This window comes from Bactrocera tryoni, chromosome 4, assembly GCF_016617805.1.
Source record: "Bactrocera tryoni isolate S06 chromosome 4, CSIRO_BtryS06_freeze2, whole genome shotgun sequence".
Taxonomy (NCBI): domain Eukaryota; kingdom Metazoa; phylum Arthropoda; class Insecta; order Diptera; family Tephritidae; genus Bactrocera; species Bactrocera tryoni.
In genome coordinates, this window is record NC_052502.1 from 40,689,825 (window position 1) to 40,713,955 (window position 24,131).

General features: G+C 35.3%; 2 protein-coding genes across 12 annotated transcripts; one reads left to right on the plus strand and one right to left on the minus strand.

The window, feature by feature from the left end:
* Positions 1-677: 677 nt before the first annotated feature.
* On the plus strand, positions 678-5,718 carry LOC120776112 (odorant receptor 2a-like). Of its 2 annotated transcripts, XM_040106614.1 has the most exons (4): positions 678-812; positions 894-1,487; positions 1,572-1,932; positions 5,390-5,718. In XM_040106614.1, the coding sequence occupies exons 1-4, from the start codon at positions 718-720 to the stop codon at positions 5,438-5,440; spliced, it is 1,101 nt and encodes a 366-aa protein (XP_039962548.1). In that variant the 5' UTR covers positions 678-717; the 3' UTR covers positions 5,441-5,718. The 2 variants fall into 2 exon arrangements, with proteins under 2 accessions (XP_039962548.1, XP_039962547.1); XM_040106613.1 differs by having other exon boundaries at positions 678-1,487.
* Positions 5,492-24,131, minus strand: LOC120776110 (DNA-binding protein Ewg). Of its 10 annotated transcripts, none has more exons than XM_040106612.1 (8): positions 23,317-24,131; positions 12,070-13,073; positions 11,793-11,999; positions 11,234-11,521; positions 10,770-10,901; positions 10,558-10,702; positions 10,288-10,415; positions 5,492-7,001 (listed from the first exon to the last, which is right to left on the minus strand). In XM_040106612.1, the coding sequence occupies exons 2-8, from the start codon at positions 12,844-12,846 to the stop codon at positions 6,804-6,806; spliced, it is 1,875 nt and encodes a 624-aa protein (XP_039962546.1). In that variant the 5' UTR covers positions 12,847-13,073; positions 23,317-24,131; the 3' UTR covers positions 5,492-6,803. The 10 variants fall into 10 exon arrangements, with proteins under 10 accessions (XP_039962546.1, XP_039962542.1, XP_039962545.1 ...); XM_040106608.1 differs by having other exon boundaries at positions 12,064-13,073; XM_040106611.1 differs by lacking the exon at positions 11,234-11,521 and having other exon boundaries at positions 6,804-7,001.

Below are 24,131 nucleotides of genomic sequence, written 5' to 3' on the forward strand. Positions count from 1 at the left end.
CGCCGAACTACTTGCGAGCGACCAAACTGTCAACAAGGAATACTATTTGAGTGTTATGCGTCGTTTGCGTGAAGCTATTAGTAAAAAAAGGCCGGAACTAGGGGCCGACACGTCTGGTTTTTTTCAGCATGGTAATACACCGTCGCCTACTGCTTTGATTCTTCAAGACATTTTGGCCAAATTCTCAACCAATATCGCACCGCAACTGCCGTATTCGCCTGATTAAGCTCCGTGTGATCCCTGGCTATTTAGGAAATTCGAAATTCTGGAAATTCGACCGCTTCGTAGAAACCGTTTTGAGTCAATTGACACCATTAAACATGAATCCGTACACGCATTGAAGACTACTCCGGAAATCTGTTTCGAGAATTAGAAAAGACATAGGAACAAGTGTATTGGGCCAAAGAAGATTACTTTAAGGGAACGACATAGATTTTGAAGAAAAATTATAAACAAAATCTTAATATTTTTTGCTTATATTTGCCCATAATCACTTCCCTATGGTGAAACAAACGCTGGGTATAGAATTGCAATCGAACATAAAAATTGCAAACAACTAATTTTCTGAATGTTTGGCACCAAATTACAAGGACACTTCACTTACATATATATTCGCATACAGAATGTAGTCGAACGTAGCCGTGAGTATAAAAAGTGCTGTGCCATTGGTGTCAATGTGAGTTGAAGTATTGGCACCGTTCTTTGAAAACATTAGCAATGACATTGAAAATTAATAGCTGGGATGCTTTCAAGTACCACTGGCGCGTCTGGGACTTGAGCGGCTTTCGTGGGCCGCAGCGACAATCAGTTTGGTATATTCCGTATAAGTTGTACACAATTGCGATAACACTATTGTTTCCGATCTACTACCCTCTATGCTTTACGGTGGAAAGTTTCTTAGCAGATAATCTGAACGACTTCTGCGAAGTGATCTATATCGCCATGGCCGACATGACACTTAACATCAAGTTCCTCACATTATTTATTGTGCGTCGGCAATTGTTGGAGCTGAGACCGATACTTAAGCGCCTGGACGCACGTGCGAAAACAGAAGAAGAAATGAATGTTCTACAGGAGGGCATTGATTCGGCCAAGAAATGTTTTCTAATCATTTTACGACTATTTTATAGCGCTTTCGTCACCAGTCAGTTAATGGTTATTTTCTCAGATGAGCCACGTCTCATGTACCCAGCCTGGTATCCTTTCGATTATCAGGCATCACGAACCAAGTTTTGGATGGCGTATGGTTATCAAACCATCGGATTTCTAGTGCAATGCACACAAGCCTGCTCGGTAGACACCTATCCGCAAGCCTATATGCGTGTTCTTACCGCCCACATTCGGGCGCTATCGCTACGCATCGAACGAATCGGTCGTCAAAATTCCAGCGGCGCTGCTTCAGAGCTTATGTGCTCCAAAAAAGATGAAATGAAACGGAATTATGATGAGCTCGTGTCATGCATCAAGGATCACAAAACGATTATAGAGTCCGTATTTTACTTATTTTTGTGATTAAGCTATATATGTACATATTTGTTGTTGTCATTTGTTTCTGCTTTTTTCTTTTACAGGTTATTTTCAACCATACAAAAGCCCATCTCTGGCACATCTATGGCTCAGTTTGTTTGTACTGGTGTAGCCCAGTGCACCATAGGGGTTTATATGCTGTATGTTGGCTTTAATATTTCCATTATGTTGAATATGGCAGTCTTCTTCGTGTCAGTCACAATGGAAACTCTAATTCTTTGCTATTATGGCGATCTATTCTGTCAGGAGTGCGAGGAGCTTTCAAAGGCCATTTACAATTGCAATTGGACAGTTCAAAGCAGTGAATTTAAAAAGGTATTGTCCTTCTTTCTTTTCCGCTCACAGCGCGTGAACGTCTTAATGGCGGGCAATTGGATACCAGTAAGGCTGCCAACATTTGTAATGGTAAGTTAATAACATACAAGTATATAGGCCAAAAGTTGAACTTGATCAAACACTTCAATCATTGTATAATGGTACTACTTATTTATGAAAATATTTTTTTTTCTTATTTCTTATTGATATCATTCTGAACAATACAAATTACTTAGATTTTTTTTGACCATCTGTAGTGAATACTTTTTCATACATACATATGTAGTACTTTTCATTCATAAAAACATAAAATGACTGTATTAAATAATAATTAATATATATTATGTAAGAAGAGGCTAGCTGATCCAATACATTTTTTGGTTCAATTTGTGTTATTATCCCCTCACGGCTTACAACGAGCTAACCTATTTTTTTAGTTTTCCACCATAACCATGATTCAATGGTTATAGAGGACCAATGGTTTTTGTGATTCCAGGTTTTTCTTCGCTATTCTAGTCGCTTATACATTTTAAATCTTCTTTTTCAAAAGATTTCAGTTTAATTTACCAATAATATTATTTCGCACAGCCAATAGTCCTAACTAAGATTTTGTCACTAGTATATGGCATAATTAGAAACGTCGTGTGTATGATTATAAAGGGTGATCCATTTCGAGATTCCCCTCTTTTTTTATAGAAAAAGCAGAAAAAAACTCAAATGTAATGGGGAATGTCTACTATCATACGAAACAACATTATTATTCATTTAGTTTTTAAGATTATCTCTTTCTTGGCAGCGGTTTCGTCTCAAATGGTCCATCCGTTGCGTCCAATTTTCGATGACTCGTTCGAGTATTTCCACTGGTTACTGTCGAATGACACGCGTAATGTTTTTCCCCAAGGCCTGAATCGAAACGGGACTTTCCTTATACATAGGCTCAGCAAAAAGTCTAACGATGTGATATCACATGATATTGGTGGCCAATCGACCGGCCCAAAACGTCAAATTATCTGCTCACCGAAGTTTTCTCTCAATAAACCTATTGATGGAATGTGTGAGAAGTGACGCCGTCGTGTTGAAACCAATTGTCGCCGAGATTTAATTATTTAAAATACTTTATTTACCTGCTCTATATGCAGTAATTCAATATTTTACAGAAATAAGATGCACGAATGTTCAACTCTTAGTTCTTTTATAAACTAGTGTTGTTGTTGTAACGGATATCTAATCCCCGCATGGGTGGTTAGATTTAGGTTGATTTTCGTCGAAGTCATCTAACAACCGGCCCAGGAAACGTGCAGGTTCGACGGGGACACTAAGATGAGTGGGGTTTGCTGGTTTCTACAAAAACATCCCAGTAGAAACTGGACCGGAGACATCAATAGGCATCCCGTTATAGTCCGGAGTGCAGTCTCCTGACATGTCTAAAGCTTCCTATTCTGCATTTCACTGCATCCAGGCGACCATATCAGTGCTGCATAGTTTAAGACCGACCGGTCGATTGACTTGTATGTTGCCAACAACGTTTCTTTCTCTTTTCCCAATGAGCTGACGGTTAGCGACTTGAGGATTTTGTTGGCAGAGAAGAAGCGAAAATTGTCGAAGAGATAACGATTCCATTGCCCGTCATCAATATCATACAGTCATCACGGACGAGGGCATGGGTATTCCTTCTGATGGTTGCAGGAGTTTCGAAAAGTAGAAATTATTCAGTATCGGGGAGGGGACTCTGCAGAACCTCCTATTTAATTCTTCTCAATTTATAGTTTTTACTTCGATGATTGCCCAGGTAGTTCATTGTTCACCTCTTCAACCCTGGAGGGAACATGAATTGTTCGATGTCCTAAAGTGGCGTCGTGTGGTTAACTGTGTCAAAGGCTTCTGACAATTTCAACGCTCCGAGGATCGTCCTCTCACTGAGTGAATTTTGGTTTCGGCCATGAACTCTCTGGGCGTTTAAGTGTTGTGTTGGTGCTGTGCACTTTACGGAAGCCATGCTGGTTGTCTGCTAGACTCAGGTATTGAGTGAACGTTGGGAATAGCAAGAGCTCAAGTGTCTTCACTATAGTGGAAAGGAGAGTTATCGGACGAAAAGACTACCCTTTGTTGCTCAGTAGAGGGTGAGCAACTGGTTGAGGACCTTCGTTAGGAAACTTACTTCCGCTCAGCCGTAATGCTTTATCATCAGCATTTTACCATCTGGGCCAATGGATTTGGAAGATTTAGTCTTAATGATGAAACTCCGAATCTCCTCATTAGTGAAAGTAAGTGGTGTACAGTCTCTTGGCATTTTGCGGAGCCGTCGAGTAACACATCGTTTGCTTTGTCTGTTAAAGGGTGCAGTGTGATTTGCCGGGTAAAATAGCTCGCGAACTTCTTCGGGTCCGAGGAGGCATAGTCATCAAATTGAATATCTACTCGGTCATCACGTCTCCTCGGATTAGACAAAGCCATGGCATAAGTCCAAACCTTACTCACGCCAGTGGAGAGGTTACCCGACTTTATCCATTTTGTTCCCTTTTATTGATTTACCGTTTGCCGAATCTTGAAATCGAAAATGGCGTAAGGTGTCACGTACATTAGCTAGAACAGCTGCTTCGACTAAAAAATTGGGGCAAAGTTCCCAATGTCGCCATCGATAAAACGGTTTTGCTCGGTGTTGTGCAGTATAAAGGCTAGGCCTCCACCTTGATCTCACTAGCGACCCTTACGTATAACGTTGAAATTTGCACAACTCAGAAGATCTGAGCGGCAGTTTAATTTGGTTTCTTAGAACGCAGCTACCGATACGCATTCCAGCCCCATGCAGTTGAATTGTATCGGGTGATTTTTTAAGAGCTTGATAACTTTTTTTTTAAAAAAAACGTTTCTCGTTTATCGCGTGTGTCCGTGGGTGAACCTGAGAGTAAAGAAATGGCGTGTAGGTAGTGGTTATTGCAGCTGTCGAACCCGCAGGGGCGGTTGTCGTACTGTGGTGTTGGTTGGCGGTGTTGCGGGGGTAGACTCCTGTAAAATGGGCAGCGTACGAGACGTGAAACCAGCCAGTACAAGAATTGAATTTGACTGTTGGACGTTCTAACGTATGACGGTCTAGCCAACGGAACAGACTGTGCGAGGACTCAGGAGTTGCTGAGTGATTCTTGCACGATGTTTGGAGTCGTCTGCCCGTTCGAGCTACAACTCTCAAGATGGCTCAATCCATTGCATGTATTACACATTACCGTGTAACATGGAATTTGGACGAAGGCTTCTAGCTCAAACGCAGCAGAAAAATTCTGCCGGCCCAGGTTGGACTCAATGCCACGGATTAAGAGGATGTGCTAGACAGCACTTCAACCGATTTTTTTTTTACGGATTCAGTTGATATCGACAACCGAATTTCAAAACTTCAACCAAAATTGAGTTGAGTTGCAAACCATAACAGAAATATTATCAGTAGCTTTTAGCATTAAGTAGAATATCTTGAATTGTTAAATGACAAGTTTTTAATAATATTAGCAATAATTAGTAATTATATGTATGTCAATAATTTAAATTCTTATTTCAGGTCGTGAAATCTTCTTACTCCATATTCACTCTGCTAAGCAGTTTTAAATAAAGTCTAAAACGTTTACTGGACGCAATTTAAAAGTGAAACAATTAGTGGGAGTAATTTGGAGTTTGTATATTTTATTTGAATTATTTTTATAAAAATTATTTACTTTTATTCACATTATCTGCATAAACTATGCCACTAACATACTAAGCTTAATGAATATAATATTTATTGATTTCTTTGGGAGAATATTCAATTAGTTACAGACGTACATATTTGATTAATCGATTCCAAATTACTATAATAAAATGACTAGTTCCATTTCGATATACGCAATGTAATTTTCGACTTAATTATTTACGACTAAATTGCAATAAAGTAAAGAAAGAAACAATTGTTTTAAATTGCGATCGATAAATTGTTGACTAGAATAGATTATGGAAATTTGCACAATTTTTAAAACTGTCAAACAAACAGTTTTCCAACACTGATGTAGTTATTTACACATCAAAGCGTATATAAGTATATGCTATATATTAAATATATTTTCTTTGCGCTTATTACATATGTTTTTGGAGTATATTAGGAAGTTATTTACAAGAGGTCTTAGTTGGAATATCATAAATGTTTCAGTTATTCACTATTTAAATAAATATTGCGAAATAAATACATCTAAGTATATTTTTTGAAACGCCTGGGATAATTTTATGATGAAAAACAACTTTTTCAAAGCTTTTAATTTGATGTATAGAAAGTAACCCGCAACTGTCTACACACTTATGTAGGTATATATATGGTTTTATGCGTATTTATGTATGTATGTGTGTTTTGTACAAATGTATGTGAAATTTAACACGCTGGATTTCTTTGTGCTACTAGTTTTTCAAATATATATAATTACTTTTTTGGCATTATAAATTATGCAAATTAATTATAATAAATTTTGAAATCAAAAAACAAACTGAAATAAACAACAGGTCTGGTAAAAAACGAATTTTAATGCACCATGATGAACATAATGAGCATTCCAATAGTATATCTATTCAATAAAATATTTATAAACAAATTGTCACGTTCTCGAAAACTTTTCTTGGCTTATTGGTTTAGCTATAGTGTTTCACAAAGTTCAAAGTAAGCAACAACGTTTTTTGTGTAAAAAATATTTAAAAAAAAATTAAAATATTAACATAATATGGTGTTGTGTACAAATAGTTTAATACTACCGCTCAGGTACATTTAATTCTCTTATACATATGTATGTGTATACCAAATATAACCAAAAAGAATCGCCTCAAAAGCATACAATAACAAAATAAAATGCTTGAAAACACCTACCACAATGCAAATAAACGTACGGAATAAACATATAATTTAGACATAAAAGATGGACTACTTATTTTATCAGCACTTTTTGTTGATAAATAACTTATTGCTCCATTATTATTGTGTCCTCAGCCTTGACATTTCCCCCGGTGATTGCCTCCATTGCCTTGCTAAGAAGTGTTGCGTCTTTGAGGCTGACAACTTGCAGCACTTGCGGCTCTGTACCGGGCGCACCCTGTATCAGCATCTGCTGCATGCCTGGCGAAACAGTTATGGTCTCCAATTGATCGCCATTTTCCACCTAGAAAAGAAGTCGAAAAGTTTCAATGTAGCATAAAGAAATTATAGTAGAGTTTATATACAAGGTTCCCAAATACATAATAAGAAATACATACAATTTCAGGTTTGAAATTTGTTGTGAAAGTGTAAATGAATACCAACTGGAATAAACAAAAGAATAAATAAATAATTCAAGCTAGAAAAGAAAAAACTTACTCTGCTCTTGCAACAAAAAATAAAGAATGAAATAATTGTCGCTGTTTACATTTCAAATCAAATATATTGGTATTACCTATATATTTACAAAAATCAAAACAAAAAAAAATATTTATAATATGGTTAGAATAATTACAAACAAGCCGAACTAAATATAAATATGTAGATATGTGTATGTGTAAATATTCAACCGGAGGTATTTATAGCTACATTGCAAGTATATCCAAAAGTTTACTAAAAAAAAACAATAATCGCATGTAATACACATACATAAGTAAATTAAATGAAAAGTCGAACAAATTTGCTATTCTAAATAAATGTGTCATTATGTGTGCTCGAATCGTACACGGATTTAGAGTCGCACATGATGGCAACAAAATAAATATTAATATATACAATTGCACTTATTCTAGGCCGTTTACATTGCAATTAGGCCACAAGCAGGGTTGCGATTTGTTTTATTCAAAAATTTGGTTTAGGTAAATAAAAATAAAATTAAAAATTGAAGTTTTAATTTTTAATCCCAAAAATTTGGCTTAAAATTTATTTTTTTTAATCCCAAATTTAGTTTTTAATTTTTAATTCCAAACATAATGAATTAAAACTTGAGAACACATTTTTTATTTTAAAAATTTAAGTTAGAAATATTTTTTGTTTCTTTAAATTAAAAGCTGCAGTGAAAAGGGATAAAACTGGAAAGATTTGCATATTTCTAACTGAAATTAATATTTCTGGCTGAAAACCTTTAATTAAAAGAAATAAACAAAATTAATACTTCTAACTAAAACGCTTCAATTAAAAGAAATTAAACATTAATAAGACAAAAAGAGGGTTAAACTATGTTGATATTTTATGAAAAAGTAAGCTTTCCTTTTCAAAAGATTTCCAAAACGGTAAAACTTAAAGCACGCAAGCGCGAAAAATGTCAATTCTAAAACAATTTATTTTTTAATTTTTAATTTAATGTTTGGAACTATTTTTATTCTTTTCAATCCCATATTTAATTTTTGATTAGATTTTTGGGATTTTTTTATCCGATTTTTTTTTTTAATTTTTAGTTTAATGCTTGAGTTTATTTTTTTTTATTTTCAATCCGTTATTTGATTTTTAAATCGATTTTTGGGATTATTTATAAGCTTCGGGATTAGAAAAAAATTAATTCAAGTGGTAATTTAATTATTTTTAAGGCTTTATTTGCAACCCTGCCGCATGACACCCGACTTAAATTTGCAGTTATGCACGTCATTTCGAAATTTATAATTTATAACAATTTTAAAAACAATCTGTACTCCGATATCTTCATTGACTATTTGAAATTGTTGCCAATCTAATCGGCCTAATATTTCCTAACATATGAGATGCTGTAAAACGATTAAAATATGTTATATTTATGTATATATACATAAGTATGTAAAATACAACAATCAACTAAAGATTTTATATTTGGTTTTGTTTCGCATTAGCAAGTGGGCTCATTGACGATCAATTCGTGATTTAAAATTAATATTAGTACATATTTAAGCTAGGAACATTTCTAATTACTTATTTCAATGTGGGTTCGTTACATCAACTTTGGTTATCAATTACAAATCATACGATAAATGTACAAAAAAAATCTTAAAATATACATATGTTTTTGTTTTTGTGTATATGCGTGTGTATACATTGCATAATAATAGAATAAAGCTAAAAAGTGAAAAAATCGATAAAATATCGATTAAGCAAAGTGACTGCATATATGTAAACAAACAATAAAATAATTAAAGTGAATTAAACTATCCAGCAAATAAAAATATTACTAACAAATAAAGTTTAACAACAATGGCAAGTATGTTTCACAAACATTTACGAATTAGAAACGAATTAAGGCGCTTCTAGAGTTTTCTTATATGATTCCAAGTAAAGCTTCATTTTCAAAGCGCAACTCTCACTACGTTCAAATCTTTAAAGGCACTTGGTGGTTCACTACACATCCCCCATTAATCATTGGGTATTATTGAGGGAGTTTACAACTCCCCAAACATAAACATATTTGAATGTGCTTTTACTCAGCGTTTGCGATTTGTTAATTATGTATGTATGTTGACTAGAAACAAAAACACCGTTGTGAGATTGTAAATTGTGGATTACTTTGGCTAAGTTTTAAATCAACGAGATATGTACACATACATAAGCACCTATGTATGTGTATAGAAATATATAATAATAATTTGTATTATGAATTTCTACGCGATCCTTTAGTTTTCTACGTTTTCAGTTTTTATAATTTTCCCTGGCATGCCTACTCCTAACATATTTATATTTGCCTCTGAGCCTCTACCGTCACCAGCACCACCATCGTCGTCATCATTGATCACATTATCATTGACGTGCGAACCGTTAGCCTGGCCATCCACATCATCGTCTACAAAACTTATATTGCCCTGAAGCAGGGTTTCGGCTGCACACCTCTCCAGTTTAACGGGTGGCGCTTTGCCAATAGTTTGTTTGCGCCGTTTATGTGCACCCCTTTTGCCCGTCGTTTTTGTGGTAGTTGCATTCGCACCACTTGCACCAGCTCCTGTTTCAGCGCTGGTCGAACCGTTAGAACTTGCACTGCTGGTGGCCGTAGGCACTCCGGCGGTGGCCACCATAATTGGCAGCGACAACGGCACTACCGCAGGAGCATTGGCTAAATTCCCGAACTTATTGTTGTTATTCGTGTTTAATGAGTTGTTATTGTTTATGGTTGCGAAGCTAGCGGTATTAATGAATATTTTCGCTGCGCTGGGAATGGCTTGCAATTGTTGTTGCCTCTGTTGATGGTGCTGGCTGTGGTCGGCGCGGCTAATTTGACTAGATGTATTATTACTTAAATTACACTGATTAAATATTTGGCAATTCGTAGCATTATTATTGGCTAAATTTGTTTGGCTTTCATTCGCTGTCGAAGGCAAGGCTGAAGTTGGCGCTGTTGCAATTAGTCGGGCGCCCAGCCCACCTGGTGCTGCTGTTAAGGTATAACATTGAAAATGGTTTCTACTATTGTTGGTAATGTTGTTGGTATTGTGGCTGTTGCTTCTACTATTACTACTATTGGGACGAGAATCTACCTGCATCGGTGTGATGCACACTGTGCCGTCACCGTTCGTGTGGATCTGTTGTATGTTGGCCATCATGGACTGGTACATGGATGCGGAGACCGGTACTGTTATCATGTTGCTCACCGAAACAGGATAACCTGCAAAATATAGCGTTTTAATAATGATATAAGATGTATATACTAATATTGAAAAAAGATTGAAAATTAAGTGTACATATATTCTCAAAATAAAAATTAAGTGGTGCACTCTCTGAGTATCAAGCTTAAATAAGTTTCTTACCCTGTCCATCTTCAGCAGTTATATAAATTTGACCATCTTGAGCTACAGTCGCCTCTGTCAAATCCACAGTCATATTTTCATGACCATTGACATCGCCCAAACTTTGCACAGTCTGTATAGTAGCACCACCCTCGCCTTGATGCAGCTACATAACAAACAATTGAGTTAAAAAAATGTCGAAAGACAGTTTTCAATTAAAAATTTACACTTACGGTGGCTACACCTTGCACCTGCGCCGTTGTGCCATCGGGTAACGTGATTATAGGGTTATTCGGGTCCACTTGAATCAGAGACACTGTGCCGTCAGCATTTTGTATTGTCGATAGCACCGTTTGTGTGGTATACTGAAAATAGGGATGAAAACAAAATATATATGATTATTTGTAATAATTATTTGCATCTCATCAAATATATGTAAATTAAATGCAAATAATAAAAGTAATAAGCAAAGTAACGCAACCAAAAATAATTGAAAATCGTAAACATGCTTAGTAAGCAGTCAAAAATATACATAGATACAAACAAATCAATTGTTAAATTTTGCAAAAAAAATAAAATAAAAAAAATATGCATTTGTAAAAATCATATTGAAGAAATCAATCAAATACGGTGAACATAAGCGCACAACATCAAAAATTGTATTTGTAGAAATTGCTACTTCATTGTTAGTACGAACATCAACATCGCCCAAAGTCAGCGGCTCGATGCAAACCTGCGCGTTTGCAATACTCTGTGCGGCAGCGGCATTGGCCTGTTGCTGTACCTGTGACGCCTGACTAGCCGTTTGTACCGGTGCTGTGCAAATTTCGATCTTAGTCGAGGCTGGAAGCGTTGCGGTGGTTGTTATGTGTTGGTTGTTGGTGCTTTGGATAATCGTAGGCACAGCGTTGCCTTGTGCTTGAGCGTTGGCCGTGTGCGTAGAGATAACTGTGCCGGCGCTGTTGATCTTTACGACATTCACTTGCTATGGGAGCATCGATTGATTGTGCATTAGTCGGGGTTCAGTTTAGTTTTTCATAAAAAGATGAACATTTAGTGTTCGCAGTAGGAACAGTTTAACTATTGTATATTCAACTATAACTAGATATGAACTTACACCGTAGAAATATATATTTTACATACATACAAATACTACATAATTTTACTATAGTATTTCACATAAATCGCTTTGATATTTTGATATTTTTTTTTTTTTGAATTCTTAGTCAAATCAGTAATATAATAACGCTACTTACGTTTGTTGTATTTGTTGAGGCATTAGCAACCGTCTGTATAGTTGTTGATGTTGTCGTGGGTTCGTGCTCATCCATCTCATCGTCCTCCTCGCCTTCCAGCATTTCAATCTTGTCTTCATCGTCGGCAAAAGTTGGCAATAAATCCTCTCTTCCATGGTATTTGTAACAATTGATGACGATTTTTCGCAGAGCATGAGTCCAGCTGATCTGTAGGTAAAAGGCGAGTATTATAATTCATGATGTCTATTTAGTATACGATGGGATGACGCACTCTCACCTTCTGCTTGTCATCTTCGGAGCGCGCGTCCATGCGTACATTTGCCCAAGGCAGCTCTTTGGGCCACCAAGGCGGTCGAGTAGATTCACGTCCCCAACCAGGCTTACCGCGACCGGTCGAGTATTTCAACATGAGCGGAATGAACGCGCGCAGCTGAGCTTGTGTCATTTTCTCCACTGGTGTTGGTATGCCATCAATAATCAAGGGTGGTAGCTCAAAAAGTGAGGGATCGTCTTGCGGTGGCGGCGGCGCTTGCTGTGCGAGTGCATTTTCCAACTCATCCATTACAATGTTCTTCAGGTTTCGCACCACATCCTCCAACGGTTTGGCACCAAAAACTTTGTAACTGGTATTTGGCTTACCGGGTGTAGCCACCAGCACCACGGCCTGTTTGCCCACACGCCCAGTAAACTCATAAATTATACCGCGCAGTTTTCGCAATAAACGATTTTGTTGTCGTTTACGCACCGATGGATTCGTCTCGAACGAGTGTGCGCGTTTTCGTTTTTTCGACGATGCAATCGCCGCTGCAGCAGCCACACCCACTGGACCGGCTGCGGCCAATTGGTTGGCCACATCATCTTGCACCGTTATATGTGCCAGATCGGCGTCATCGTAAATACTATCATCACTGTTTATCAAATCATCGTCGTCGTCATCTGAGGCCATGCTAAGTTGACCATCATCCAGCATTTCGATTTTGTATGTTTTGGTTGTCTGTTGGGTAGCGTTGATACTGCCAGTGCTGGTGCCGGTTGAAACGGTGGTCACATTCATTTTATACTTTGTTTTTGTCGATTTCTTATTTAACCAGTTACTGGATTACTTTAAAATTCTTACAGTTATACTTAATTTATAGCTATTTTAATTTACTGGGCTCCCGGCCCTATCTTTGGTTAGGTTTCCACTGTTTCACAGAGCGACTATACGTGGAGTGACATTTGTATGTCATACCCGCAGTAAGGAATCGCGGTTTAAATTATTTCTTCAAGGACGTGCTGGATCTAAAAATAATTGAAAAAGTTAGAGATGATAGCAATCAGGAGTTCAATAAAATATATATGCTAATATTTAACAGGAGGAGCTGTTAGTAAGAGCTAAGCTCAGACGAAGTCGAAATTTTAGAAATTATAATTAACCGAAATCATTCTTTTTGCTGCCGACTCATAATATGCAAAGTGAAATGTTCGCTTTTATAGGGTATAAAATCATATCAGGAGTTGGCTCTTAATTTTGTTTATATTTCGTCTGAAGTAGGCGTGGTCATGGTTTGATTAAGCGATTTTTCAAACTGCGCTAATGGCATGATAATGCAAAGTTTCAAATTTAACCCAAAAAAAAACTTGAACTGATTATTAAGCCTAATATATCTGTTCCACTATCTTATTTGCAGTTTCAGAGAGTTGTCGTACAAATATATCTTAAGGTAAATATTTACTCAGCCGCTGCGATGTTGTAATCGCAATTACCTGATTGGATTGCGCTGTTAGTTTCGGCATGGACCTATTTGCAGTATCCGCATGCTTATCATTTGGTCAGTCACGTCTCAACTCAATTTGTCTCTTCATTTGGCTATACCCAATTCCATATTTACAGTGTTTTAGTATTATTTTCTCCTGCATATTTACTTAAAATTATTAATCGGATGGAAATATAGTACTCAATCAGTCGCTTTCAAACTTCTCTCACGGTGGGTCGCTACTTTATATGTGTATATGTATGTATATCACTCGTAACAGCATATGTAATTTTGCTAGCAGAGCGGTGCGCAAGTTAAAGGCGGCGAAAATGCGCTGATATCTCATTTATCGTGGCAAATATTTCTGATTACGTTTCAAAATACACCGGACTAGAAACAAGCAGTGCTGCTTGTCGGCAAATACGTAGATGTACTTAATACAGTGTGCCACTAAAGTCATAATACAGCAGATGATTTAATTTTTATATATAAAATACCCAATTTTTTATTACTTAAAAGGACGCGCATCCAAAACCTATTTTCACAACAAAAAAAAAATTGGGTTGTTTAATAAACATCAAAGAAAAAACCTCAAGTGTCCAAAAAGTAGATCCCAAAAGCTTGAGTTTGCCAAAAAATATAAAAATATACAGATGAGTTTTGGCGCCAAGAATAATAACCAACGAATCTAAATACAAAAAATTGATCGGCAAAAATTCCTCCTCGCGGGTGTTGACCGAAGGAGGCAAGCAAGTTGGCAGCTTTACAGGAGGGATGGAAGAAAATTTAAGAAAGGAATTTGGAACAATTAATTTCACTTAACGAGCTTATGAAACTAAATACAACTTGAAAACTGTTATCCAACTAAAAATTAAAATTAAAATGATACTTGATAATTTAAGAAAATAAAGAAAAAAATGGCGTAATCGAGTTTGGTATTATTTAAGTTTTTTCTATAATTTTTTTTTTATTTTTAATTTTTTTATTATTTTTTGTTTTTAATATTTTTTTAATTTTTTAAATTTTTTTTATTTATTTTTATTATTTATTTTTTAAAATTTAAATCTTATTATTATTGTTTTTCACTTTATTTATTATTTTTATAATTTTTTTAAATAAACTATACCCACGCGAAATTAGAGATTTATATTATATTTTCATTAACATTGATGCTGAGAAAATCATGTGACAGTTTTTTTTTATTGTGAAGTTAATAAAACAAACTGTGTATTTTACATAAGAATTAAAAAGCACCTGCTATACCATGACTTAAATAGCACACTGTACATACGTAGTTACATATATGTATGTACATACATATGTATGTATATGGGTGTACATACATACATATGTTCTGTTTCAGCTATGCGCAAGCTTTAGGCTTAATATACGCATATGTAAATAAATATGTAATGTCCATATATGCAAGGTGTAAGTAATTTGTAGTTGTTTCTAATATGTATATACATAAATGCTTATATACAAGTATGTATGTATATACATACATATGTACATACAAACAAGTATCATAGATAAGAGAATGAGGTCAATGCTCAGTGTGAGGAGCTTCATTATATAAACATTTGCGCTTGCGTGAATCGCCCGTAAAAGTAACAACAACAACAAATAATACAAAAACATAAACAATTTATAACAAATGCAACACTTTGCATAACATGCGTACATATGTATGTCCATATGTAAATATATAAAAAATATGTATGAATGTACATATGTGAGCAGAACTTTATAAGCTTTCATGTTCATGTTCATTAAAACATATGCTTTTACATTCGGATTGTAAATTTATAGAAATCTGTTTTTAGATTCATATTAATACGAGTATATATGTACATATGTAGATATGTATGTATTTCTTAAGCTACAATAACATCGAAAAATAGTTGGAACAAAACAAAGCAAAAACCGAATGAAAAAAACACTATAAAGTTAAATACATACAATCATACATACATACTTAAGTATATTTATACATACGCGCCAGTCTATTTTATTTTAGCAACGAACACTGGCAGCCACAATAAGCTGCTTGACTTTGTAAAAATTGTGAATTTAAAAATAGTGGCATTTCGTTTCACAAATTTATTAAATGTGCTTTTGAACTGCGCACAAAGTCATTTCACTATTGTTTTAACATTTCACACAAATCTTTAACGCAAACGCACTAGCGTGACAACCGAATTTCAAAGACTTCCACACAACGACGAACCACCCCACAGACTGAGCGACGGCGCATACAAGCGCACAAAACCAACTGGAAAAGGTGGAAAAATCAATATTGCCATGCGTCAGCACAGAACTCAGTCGGTCGCGCTCTCACCGCACGGCTGCTGTCTCTGCTGCTGACGACTCCGTACGGTATGAAATGTTTGTAATGTAGCAGCGCTGTCAGCGACTACTTGTATTCTACCACCCACCCCATTTTAGCAACCCTCACAACATAAGGCGATGGCGCATGCACTGCACCCTTAAGGCACTCGTGCGGCTGACCGCTCCGTTCCATCCACTCCCGCTGGGTGTCACATGTGCTTTAAGCTTGCGCGACGCGTTGCTCGGTGGTAGGTGAGAATCACACACACATGCACATGTCGGTGTGTATGTGTGCTGCGGTTACAAGTGCCTTATGAGCGAGGCATGCAGCAATTATTCTCTGGACACGAGCCAAATGTAGATACATACATGCATGTATAGTATACTGGAGAGTAATCAAAATCGGCTTATGCAACTTGCATGGCACACGAAGGTCCACACTTACATATCAATATGTACATACATATGTACATATATTGAGGCAGACACATGGCCAGTAGCTATAATATGCACATTGCGCAAAAGCTATGCCAGAAACTCTTCCAGCCAATTAATACGGTCTGCGCCGAATACTGAGCTATTATATTAGAATATTTTCGTAGTTGTGATATTTTTGTATGCTGTTTCTTTAATTTACGTCAAGAATTGTTTAGTAGTTTCTATTTTAAGACATCTGAAATGATTTAAATGAAATATTTAGCAGTTGTGAGAACGTTAGTCTCTTTGTGCTTGCTGCTTTTGACTTGCACTGCTCATGTGCGCCGCTCCTGGTATTCTTTTTGAAAATTGTAAACAAAAAACATCTCAAACATGCTCCCATGCAATACAAACATACGGAACTTAACTACATACATACATACATATGTACATTTTTACAAGCAAGAAACGAACGGGGGACAGGGCATGTGGAGAGCGTCTCCCACAGCGCCAACGCACTGCCTGACGCAGAGCTATTCAAACGGCTAAGTATCTAGCCCACTCGCCGGAAAAATAATTTAAATATGTGCATATGCATGTATACCTATGTATGTGTGTGTGTGTGTGCGTATGGCTGATTTTTATTTAGACGCGTTTTTATGCTTATTTGTAGATTGGTGCGTATGTGTGTATGGATGTGTTCATTTATGAGCACCGAAAAAGTGAAGTAACCACGCGCAGACGAAAAATCAATATCTAGAACACTTGCAGCGCAGCGAGGCACAGAGTCTTACAGCGCCGGTCGAGTCAGCGTTGGTGCGAGCTCTACGGCGCATGGGTTTCAGGGTGAATGACTCAATTGCACTCACTTGGCCACGGACACACACGGCAGAGGCAGAGGCTTGTGTGTTTATTGGTGCGCCGTTTTCCTGCCGCCACCAATTTTTGGCTGACACAGCGCAGCACTGCATGCGTTTGCGTGGCGCGGTTGAGGTTGAAGTTGTTTTCGACATAAAATATCAAATGCACACGCATATGTACACATGTCGTGCATTGCACTACCTTGCGTGTGGAATTTCCAATTGGAAAACTGTACTGGACTGAGAGCGACTTTCTTCCACCAGCTAGCATTCCTTGATAAGGGGGTAAACATTTGAGGCTGTGTAGCTACCCTTCAAAACTCATGGATATCGTACATGCATATATGTATGTATGTGTATGTACATACATATCTACGTATGTTTGCATACATACACACATACGAAAATATGATGAATATATAAAAATATAAATAAAATATATAATTTTTACAAATTCTAAGTCATGAAAATCTTAAATGAAAATCGATTTACAAAAAAAGTTCAATATTAACGAAAAAATAGTATTGTCAGTGATAAATATTATTGTTGTTGCGTTAAAAAAATTCTTCAAATATTTTTAACAGAATGCTGTCGAGTTACATTCGCCATACATAGACCCGATTGTGGCGGGTACTTTAATTATACGTTTCTTTTGATTATATTTTCATATTTAAATTGCTGCTATTTGGTTATGCCAATTTTTGTTTTTAATTTACGGATTTATTTTAAAAACAAAAAGTTTTAAATACACGAATGTTACTTTTTCTCTGTTAAAAGCCCAAAATAGATATAGAGATATATATTTTTTCGCTGAGAAGGAACGATTTTATTCCAAACTTTGGCCACTTATTGCATAACTTTGAAGAATAGCTTGTATTCCGTGGTTTTATATATTTTTACCAGTGTACCAAACTTTTTCTTTCTACAATTTCATTTCAATGGAATGAAAGCCACGAAATCTTCATTGTATATCTCTGCATGTGAGTATGTACATACGTAAGTAACCTTGTTTGCTTGAAAAGCGCTGTCAAAAGGGTAGCTTTCTCTCTCTGTTTCACCCTCTCACTGGAAAAATTTTCTACCCCTGTCTAAATCTAACTGGAAATAGAAGAATCACAAAAGAACTACATACACTCATACAAAAGACATCTATATCAATAATTAATACTCCAATAAGCAAATACTTGATATCAAATAAGAATTTTTTGGATGTACTTTTATATGCATTTGTATGTTGTATGTATGTATATGATAATATCAGTTTGCAAATAGAATTTCTTGTCTAAATTCAAACTAATAAGAAAAGTATCAACTTTGCACAAATTTTTCAGAGTTTGCTCAGAAAGAAAATGATTGCAGCTTTCAATTATATTTTTTGCTCTAAGCCACGAGGGACCTGAAAAAAGGCCCTTTATAAAATATAGATTATATTAAAAAGTGTACGAGTATAACTAATATTGGATGTGGTATATTTCTGACCAAAATCTGACAATTGCCAATTCGTCGATCATGAAAACCAGCGTGGGAATCGCGCTTTATAAAAGTTGTAAAGAGTAGGATTTGGTGGAAGGTATCCTTAGATTTCTAAAAAAGTACTTAGGCACACATCTAAATCTATATTAAATAATAAAAATAACAGAGATCGGATAATAGCTGACGGGCTGAGTCGAAGCAAGTCAACTTTTTTTTTGCAAAAATTTTCTTTTGTAATTTCAAGCTGATTCAAGAAAATTTTTTATACCTGTCTTCTGAACATTTTACAGCATATTTCAAACGTACTACATCGATGCCTTTAAAACTTTGTAAACTGTATCTCTACTTATTTTACCATGTAACGCCGAAGATTCATTTTCAAAATTTATAAGAATTTTTATCTTATAATAAAAAATTCTCTAAACTCTTCCTCACAAATCGCTTTTTTCCCTTTAAAGGGAATTATTCGGCAAAACTATTAGCTAACGAATGAACCTTGATTTTTTGATTGTGGCTGATCCAACGCTAAGTTGTGAGGGGCACTGCAATTCTATGTTTCTCCGAGACACATTCGAATTGCCGAATTATTAAATACTTCTTTGTGAACAATTTATACAACACTCCTCGAATGAAATGGAAGCATGCGCGTTTTTCTCGAATTAACTAGACCACCCCCACCGCCTCAAAACAAGACTCGCACTCCAAAAAAACTACAAGTACAATTAAGAGTATCAAATAAATAGAAATATGCAATTTAAGTATGTAATAATAAAGGCTCTGATTACAATTTAAAGATTGGCCATGGAATAACTGCCGTAAATTGCAAATGTAATGCCAACTTGGACTACCATTGGAATACCATTTATGCTACTACAAAAACATCAGAGTACTCAGTGAAGCACAAATGAATTTATTTATGTACAATTTGACTAGTGACATACATAAATATGTATTTATAGATGGCCTATTTAGAAAGCTTTTCAAGGTCATGAAAATTGCTTGTGTCTAAGAGACAATTTTATGAATTTCGTTTGTAGGAAATTTTTTGGTCAGATTGTAACTTTTTATTTAATATAAATATGTATATGTATATTTCAACTCATCCGTGGGTTGTAGTAATTGTTTATTTTCAGTTGGACCACCGCTTTCCAAAAATCCAGTTCTTCGAATTGTTATTTTATTGCTAAACAATAAATACTTTTTCTAAATTAGTTCCTTAGTTTGGCATAACTTGTGGTAATTAGCAGTGACCAAAAAATGTATAAAGAATTAAAGTGTTAAAATCGTGATTTTTAATGGATTTAACAAACATGAATGTATTTAGTAAAAACAATGAATGTACATACATACATATGTACATACTCACAACTAATAGTTTTAAAGTTCAGTCAAATTAAGACTGCACAATAGGTGTTTTTATATTGCGCCTTCCAAACATCTGCAATGACGTCTAAAGTAAACTAAAACAGCAGTGCTTCCACAATTTAAATTATAAAACTGCTGTAGAATTAATCTCATTGTTTTTAGTAAAAATAAATTAATTAAACGAATTAATAAAAGTTGAATTTTTTTTTGAAAAATCGATAAAAAAAGGGTTCACATATTTTGACTTTAAATTTATTGTATTAATAGTTCTATTAATCAGAATGTCAATGTAAAAAACAACAATAATATGTCAGACGAAAGAATTCGATGTTTTGTTTGAAAAACTTTTTTTATTTACTCTAGTATTTTGTTGGAGACCTTTTCTGCAAAATCACTATTGGTCAAGGGTATTTTGCTCCATTCGTCCTTTAGAGTTTGCCACAATATAGCCTTATTAGAATGTTTTGTCGCTGCAACATTCTCTTTTAAAAGTCCTAATTAGATTATCAATGGGGACAAGCAATTGATGCGGTCCATTGCAAGCCAGTCCTTAACGGCCTTAGAGCAGTGCGTTAGGTTACACTACTAAAACAATACAACCTAAGTAAAACATCGGCGAAATTTCCATTCAAATGTTCTGATAAAATGTCTCTGTGAATAATGTCAGTCATTTTGCTTCAACATGTACATGTGGTCCTACCTCGAATGGAGTGGACCACCACCATGCCATGACTGATGATACAACAAATTTACAGATTATTTTGTATATCGTAAGTTTAATTCTTGTAATGGTGTTCGCCTGGCATTGGGTCTGCCATCATTTCATAAGACATTAAACTCGCAAACGATAGCCTTCGTTTGATATTCTTGTGTGATACGCTCCGTTTGCGTAGTCCAATTGGCCTAATTAAGGAGTTTTCCTGCAATCTACGGCGGACATTTATATTCAGATAGATGTACCCCTTGTTTATGCTCCATTTTTGCTCTACTTTATGTCAAAAAAAGGATCCACCTGGCTCATCCGCCTGTTGTATTTCTCGATTTTTTCAGGACAAATTTTCAATGATCTTATGTTTCCGAAAATATTGCAAAGCATTTTTACCCTTCCCCAAGAAAAATATAAATATTCCGTTATTACAATAATTTTATACTTTTGGTCACAATCCCATATAATTTTTCATTCAGATGGAGCTGAGCTTTTATGACTGCATATTTTTTAGAAAACTTCAAAAAAAGTTTTTAAATTAGTGAAGACAATACCCGGCTGCCATTTAGAATAGCATCCCCCGATTTCAGGGTTAAAATGGGTATGTAAGGATATGGAATTAAAGTTATTATTGCACTATTTAATATAAAATAAATGGTTAGAAACGAATTAGTGAAGTGTTAGTGGATATAAAAGTTAAAAAAAATAACTATAAAATTCATTATAAATTGGAGAAACACGCATTTTAAATAGTTGAATTTTTGAACTTTATATACGGCAACTATATATATACATATGTATATATTTTCTTAATCTGGAGGATCTCCTCTATCCATACATACCCATTTTAACCCAGAAATCGGGGGATGCTATTCTAAACTGTACCCCAATACCCTATTAACTTTCTTAATTTTTTATACCCTGAACAGGGTATATTAAGTTTGTCACGAAGTTTGTAACACCCAGAAGGAAGCGTCGGAGACCCTATAAAGTATATATATAAATGATCAGTATGTTGAGCTGAGTCGATTTAGCCATGTCCGTCTGTCTGTCCGTCCGTTTGCCTGTATATATACGAACTAGTCCCTCAGGTTTTAAGATATCCTTTTGAATTTTTGCCTACGTCGTTTTCTCTTCAAGAAGCTGCTCATTTGTCGGAACGGCCGATATCGGACCACTTTAACATATAGCTGCCATATAAACTGAACGATCGGAATCAAGTTCTTGTATGGAAAACTTTCACATTTTACAACGTATCTTCACGAAATTTGGTATGAGTTATTGTTTGTAAAAATAATGTAATATCTGAAGAAATTGTTCAGATCGGCTTACTATAGCATATAGCTGCCATACAAACTGAATGATCGGAATCAAATGCTGGTATGAAAAACTTTTGCATTTGACAAGATATATTTACGAAATTTGGTGTAAATTATTTTCTAAGGCACCAATGTAATCTGTGAAGGGTATATTAGCTTCGGTGCAGCCGAAGTTAACGTTTTTTCTTGTTTTTGCTTTCGTTTATCGTTGCAAAGCGAAATAATTTTAATTTTTTCTACCAACCAAATTAGTTATTTCTCTGAATATGTTCTTAACTAATTCGACGCAGATAACAGAACCTTTTGCAATATCATTAGAAATGAAAAACTACTTGCATGATTTTATATTCTGAAACGTGATTTTGCCATGCACTGTGTTAATTATGTGAGCATAAGTGTACTTCTGGTGTATCAGATATACTATTAATTTCCTACAGGGTATTAGTTACACCAATATAATCGTACGTATATTTGCTGTACATATTTCCTCACATTGACACTTGATAAGCACACGCAGATGTGTAGAAATATTTATATACTACATATTATTATGTATAAATTTACTATACGTACTAATTTTTTTTATCAAATTTATTTCAATTTTAAACTAGACTATAAAGTTTATCGTTGAGCCATGCATTATTACTACGAGCATAATTTTTCGAATGCAAATACATAAATATTTATATATGTATATTAACATGTATGTAATTAATTGTGAGTCTTCATTGAGCATGCATGAATTCCGGACATTCGCAGAAGCGCCAAGCGGTGCCGCGCCGGACCAAACATAAAACACAGCGCACCTAGAGCAACGCGGATAGCGCTCTATGGCAGTCTTAGAATAACAGTCACAACAATAGCAACGACCACTAAATATACTTAACAATAACTATTATAAATGCTGACACGGTGTAAATTGTTAAAATTTCTGTGCAAACAACAACAAACGTGTGCGAACCCAGCGTCCACTAAGCATAACAAAATTGGAATACACAACAAGTGCATCGGTTATCTAACCAGAAAAATATACTACCGCACCGCGCTGTGTTTGTGCTTTGGACGAAGCCTGTCGAACTGTATGCTCAAGCATCCCTGACAATTCGTGCCCATACAGAATTTTTTCATTCACCAAAAACACAAACGGCATAATATTCATTACTTCTATTAATCACAGACAGCAATTTTTAAACATATTAATTTATATACATATACTTAAATGTATATGTGTAGTTTTGCTCCCTTTTTCCGTGGGAGCAGAGAAAACTCAATGGGGAAAATCGAAACGTCTATCACGTCTGCGTGCAATATACGCACCTGCGTGTAATTTTGTTGACAATATTTCGTAGGTTTATTCATCATATTACACTTCAAATCACTGTACTGCACTTCTCTCACATTGTACTCAATATATTGAGTAATTTTGGCACAAATTGCAAATTATTTCAACGTTTTCTACTAGAAAAATCAACATTTCCGAGCAGATGAAAAACTATGTTCAGAAAATTATCCGAAGACTCGACAATACGAACCCCACAAAAATACGCCACAGCGAGATGGGCGATTGGGGCTGTATTACATACAGTGTTGTTGTTGCAATTGTTGTTTGTGTATTTAAGATACTGCAGGGTGGTGGCGGGTGGCAGACACAGAATACAGAACGTATATACGAGCAGTGTGGCCCAATTTCGGCACACTATTGTCAGAATGAAAACAGAGTTGTGTTCTGAAATGCAAAAATATTACATTGTGAGATTATACAAATACTGTTTATACAATGCATATTATAGTAAAACTGAGTTGATTTAAGTAATCTTACAGAATTTTTATTTTCCCGTACGCACAAAATTAAATTTTTTATTACTCATCTTCTTTGTCACCCGGTAGTTGATACCCGGTGACGCTACTAACAGGGCGTATTCACTTAATGTGCTTATAATTTCTTCAAACAAACTACACACATGAATTTAAATCATCGTTACCAATTCTGTTCCAATCTATTTACTTTATTGGCTGAAATGTAACAATTTTGTGGTACTTTGAGAATGTCTACGAAGTTATAAATTTATAATCGTATATGTATATATATATCACATATACATATATAATATCAATATATGTATACTTTAGCA